This window comes from Alnus glutinosa, chromosome 10 (assembly GCF_958979055.1).
Source record: "Alnus glutinosa chromosome 10, dhAlnGlut1.1, whole genome shotgun sequence".
NCBI lineage: Eukaryota > Viridiplantae > Streptophyta > Magnoliopsida > Fagales > Betulaceae > Alnus > Alnus glutinosa.
In genome coordinates, this window is record NC_084895.1 from 26,543,413 (window position 1) to 26,548,573 (window position 5,161).

General features: G+C 34.5%; 1 protein-coding gene across 3 annotated transcripts; it reads right to left on the reverse strand.

Moving 5' to 3' along the window:
- Window positions 1-2,133: 2,133 nt before the first annotated feature.
- On the reverse strand, window positions 2,134-5,161 carry LOC133880311 (basic leucine zipper 23-like). Of its 3 annotated transcripts, none has more exons than XM_062319255.1 (3): window positions 4,829-4,989; window positions 3,612-4,468; window positions 2,134-2,269 (listed from the first exon to the last, which is right to left on the reverse strand). In XM_062319255.1, exon 2 carries the CDS (start codon window positions 4,425-4,427, stop codon window positions 3,633-3,635), a length of 795 nt encoding a protein of 264 aa, XP_062175239.1. In that variant the 5' UTR covers window positions 4,428-4,468; window positions 4,829-4,989; the 3' UTR covers window positions 2,134-2,269; window positions 3,612-3,632. The 3 variants fall into 3 exon arrangements, with proteins under 3 accessions (XP_062175239.1, XP_062175240.1, XP_062175238.1); XM_062319256.1 differs by lacking the exon at window positions 2,134-2,269 and adding an exon at window positions 2,522-2,768; XM_062319254.1 differs by lacking the exons at window positions 2,134-2,269; window positions 4,829-4,989 and adding an exon at window positions 5,054-5,161 and having other exon boundaries at window positions 3,348-4,468.

The window sequence follows — 5,161 nt, forward strand, 5'->3', positions numbered from 1 at the left end:
TGAACAGTAGGATCCTATCAAGACATGGATTAGATAGAACAAAAAAGAGTGCAAGATATTGGGTCACATCATTGGGCCTCCACGTTTAGTTAACATCCTCTAAGCATGTCTTGGATCCATAGTTAATTGGTTGTAAATTGGATCTCGGCCCAATATTTGAATGAGGTTTTTTTTTTTTTTTTTTTTTTTTTACACTTTACAGTTTTATAAATTTGGTTGAAAGAAATTTAAGTGTTTAAATATAATATAATATAAGGTAAGATATGTTTTTTGGTGGAGTCTATATATATATATATATATTTTAAGTGACAGGGTGTACACATGAACATGTAAGAAATGCATGCTTTTTAGTAGTTTTATTTAAAAAATCACGTGCTTCTTACATTTTAATTAAAAAATCATATGTTTCTCGCATGCTAAGAAATTTATTGACAAGGTTGGAGGAATTAATTTTTTGGCTAGGTTAAGTTTGAGGAAATTCTTCTCACCCAATTTCGAGAAAATTCCTGCCTCTTTTTCAAACCAAAACAAAAGATTAAAAAAAAAAAAAAAAAAAAACTTTTAAAATCATTATCATATATACCCTCAAATTCTTTATTTTAATCTCCTGGCTAACCTGCATCATTGACACTCTACTTGAATAGGGGGGAAAAAAAAACAGAGTCAATGAGGACATACAAGACTAGGGCATGTTTGGGTAACACTTGTTTTTTTTTTTTTATTAGTATATTTTATTATTTTTCAACTACATGTTTGGGTTGTTTTTTTAATTAAAATTCTATTCAAGTTTTATCCAACCTTTTCTAATTTTATCTCAAATTTTTTAAACCATCCAAACATAATTTCAAAAAACACATTTTATTGATATTCACAATTTTAAATATAATAAAAAATAGTAGAATATAATATTAAAAAAATCGCACACCCAAACGAGCCCATGGGGACTGCACAAGACCAAACAGTTATTTTGCATTATTTGTTTTCTTATCCATTTTTGTCTTTATTATTTAGCTTAATAACCCCTCTTTTGTCAAATAAGAACAGCCTACAAAAAGGGGAACTAGGTTACATTCTGTAAGCAGAAGAATTTAATAGAAGAAAAAAAAACAGAGGTTTTCTCCTACCCTAAACAGAGACTGAGGTTTTCTTAAAATGTAGTCTTATCACCCATACCCTCTACTCATTGAAGATGGATTCTGACAGCTACATGCTCTTTGTAATCACCAGTTTTGGTTGGTTTTAGGACTTTTGCATGCTGAGGTTAAGCCAATGTCTAATGCAATTGACAATCTCTTGCAACCCACATTTTGTCATTTTCTGGTCCCCTTCTATCTCCATTAAAGTTCCTGGAATTGAAAAGGTACCATACCACTAAAGACACTAGCAAATATTCTGTCTTTTTCACAAGAATTCTTCTTGTGGATCAAGCTGCCCCTTAAGAGTTTCTTTTCCACGTCTGAAAGTCCTAGTTGGATTTAAGGTAGTATGGTAGTTTCACATTAGGAATGTGGATTGTCCCCCGGGTAGATGGATTGTAAAGGCACTCATAACTGCTAAGTCCAACATTAGTTCTTTACTAAATGAGATTAAGCTTTATAAGTAACTTTATGCAGCTCTAATTGCAATTTGATTAGTCCATTTAGAGTAATAGTGCATATATGGTAGCACTTTTCCTATGTCGTTACAGATAGGAATAGGATTCAAACCTCGATTTTTGACATGACATCATACTATACTAGCTAAAATATGTCATAAGAACCCATTTGGTAGGAAAAATAGAATCCAGTTTTAGAGGGTGCTTTTTGTTTTTTGTTTGAAAAAGTGTTTTAATGTGACATAAAGATGAAAGCAATTTCGAGTGTTTAATAAATGTTTTGTGTTTTGAGTTGTTCGTTAATCTTTTTGTTTTAAAAAGAGAACAAAACGGAAAAGTAAAAATGTCATCAAACAAAGGCTATTTCTTTTGACATCTTCTGGAAAGTCATATCCCTGGAAAAAGGCTGGTAAGTGGTCACCTCATTCTTTTCCTAGAAAAAAAAATAAATAAAAAAATTATAGTAGTTTAGCAGCCTAACCTACATGATACCAGCCTGATGCTCATTCAACAAGGCATATAAACCATCACCCAAATATTCCTTCTGCTGAAAATTGTGATTAATGCATTAGTTTTATAGCACGCCAACCTTTATAATAATATAGGGGTGATGGTCAATCAAAAAGGAATACAAAACCTTCTCCAGATAGTCCTTCCACTGAAAAGCATATTCACCTGGGGGAATACTATGTATCAGCATTGATGAATATAAAGCTAGTCATACATTGTAATTCAATTTCCTCTGTTCTTCCACAAGAAACCAACCAGTATGAACATAAACTACGTGAGCAATTGAACTAAGGAAAGTCCCATCCAATGCAGTTGAGGATTGCAAGTCATTATCCGTGTTTAAAGTCTACCAAACATCGCTAAGAAGTAGATAGTTCTGATTGATAATTTCCAAAGGCAGGGGATGGCCGGAAATAGTTTAAATGCAATCTTAACTATGTGTATATAAGCTTTTGGGTACCCTTCCCTTGTAAGTCGGTTTTCAAGGATAAATACTACTTGAGGTTTGTATTAGAAGGGATGTGAATAGAGATAGATTATAAGATGATATCTGAGGAAACTAGATCCATAATACCAATTATCATCAGGACAGAATGCATGACATTATGAACTTGTTGACAGGTCGACTTGTCAAAGCTCTGGGCTGCATCATGACGTGCCTTTCCTGTGGATGAAAAGGCTTTATAATTTTAATCATTAACATCATCATCACCACCACCATCATAATCCACTAAATAATTATCGTCAAGAGGTTTATCTAGAACTAATTACAGTCTGAAATATAGATCTTGTTTCACATTGGCAAACTACACTCTTCAATAAAAGGGGGATATAAAAAAAAGTCCCCCAACTTTATCCATATTTACCACCAACCTTCCACAGGTTAAACTTCTTTTTTGGTAGAATGCCACAGTTTAATTAGTTCCCCACTTTATTCCATTATTACCAAACAGATTACAAAAAGAAATCAATTTTGCAGTTCATGTTGTACCTGTAATTAATTTATGATGACTGATTTTGCTTTCATTTCCAAGCCAAAGAAAAGAACATGGCAAATTAGCATGCTCCAGTTCTGATCTTCCAAGAATAGTAAGCTACAACTACAATAATAATGCATCAAATATCCCTCCCCAAAAGCGAGCAGCAAGAGTGACATCAATTCACTATTCTCTGAAATTTCAGTCACTGAACTGAGAACATAGTTTCCTATGATTACAAGGAAAATAAACTCACAAGATTGATATCCACATTCATCAAGAAACAACGGAAAGAAGTTTTATTTACATTATCTAATACAAAGTGTTCAGAGATGTCAAATCTAAAAGATCTGTCTTCAAGTATATAACTTTATAGAGTTAAACATGTACCACGGCAATGCGCATATACATGGACTTGATAGTAACGCTCAATCTTACAAGAACTACATCAGAATATGTACTACTCTCCACCTACTATGGATTTAAGCAAAACGTTACAAAAGGAAGATCAAAAGACACATCGAACTTACAAATGATATCTGTCCTGCTACTTATTCGGTTTGTGATGCAGATGACACTAAGGTTTCCACTGTCTCCAGTGTTGGTCCTTCAGCATACACCATCTCACTTGTGCTAGCTCGACAATCTATAATTGCAGTCTGACAGTTTTCTTCCCATGATACCATCCGTTTCCCGCTTCCACCAATGCCGGCCTGCGATGATGACTCGGCATGTGGATCAGAGCATGGTAAATTAGTCTGACACTGTAGGCCAATTGCTCCACCAGCAGACTGCAACCCACAATCACCTTCCTTGAACATAGTATTAGTGTAACACTGCTTTTGGTAGGGGAAAACGCCCAAATCATTGTCAATCTTCCCTCTTAGATCTAGCAAAAGACTTCTCAATCTCAAAACCTCAGCTTCGAGAATTGCCTGCCCCTGTAATTTTCTAACCAATTGCTGGTTCGATTGGTGCAGTTTCTTGACTTCCTCTTCAAGATAAGCTGTATGAGCCTTCTTTTTCTCCCTATACTTCCGAACCGCTTCTCTGTTTCCTGAAGGTCTTCTCCGTCTTGAATTGGTATTCTCTTTATGGTTTGGATGATCATCTTCTTCAGATGCAATAACTTGGGTGTGAGTGTGATAACATGTATGTGTATGAGCAGCATCAGGGCCTGGCGGGTTGCAAGTGTGTGTATGGGTGCATGTTCGGGTGTTCTTCAACAAATCATCAAGAAATGAATCAACAGATGTTGAACCCTGAAAGTTGATAGATGAATCTGGATTTAACAATTGAACATCATTTGAAAGCTCTAACTCCCCATCATCCATGGTTTCTGTCATGACTTTAAATGAAAACTATGTGCAGTCAAACAACTCCATATCTGCAACATCCAATTTTCAATTTTTGAAAAGGATAAGCACTAGAACTCCAACAAAGCAATAATCATTATGAAAATTCAGGATAATTTAAGTAGACTTTAAGCAAAATCACAAAGATTTCACTTAAAAGAAGGAATCCGTGACAGCAGATAACACAATTCAAGTATATAGATACGCAAAGAAGAACAACCTTCAGAGCAAAATATATTAGTTACACACAGCATCAATTGTCCTAATCAACAAATATTTCTAGCAAACATTTTGATTTTCATTTAACAATAAGGAGAAAAACCATAAGCTGAATTCAGAGTTGATAGTTTAAGGTATGAAAAGCAGATTCTTTTGAGCAATTTAAAGAATACCCAGATAAAGATTCTTCACAAAAGGAAAGAATCAAGCATAAAGTCGAGATTTTGATGTTGAAATCAAAATCTTTCAAGCTTCAAACTTCAAGTGGGGCAACAGAACAGAACATCAAAAAGCAGAACCTTTTGTGAATAATCGAAGGAAAAGCAAACAATAGGCTTCTATCAGATTGGGGGAGCTGAGAATTCAACAATTATTTCGTTGCACTGAGATTTGTTTACCTGATCTTCGCTTAGATTCTCAGACCATGATGGTTTCAGTTTATCTGCCGCCTAACCATTGAAGAAATAAGCATCTCTGACGTCTATTGTTTTATGTTTTCAATTTCG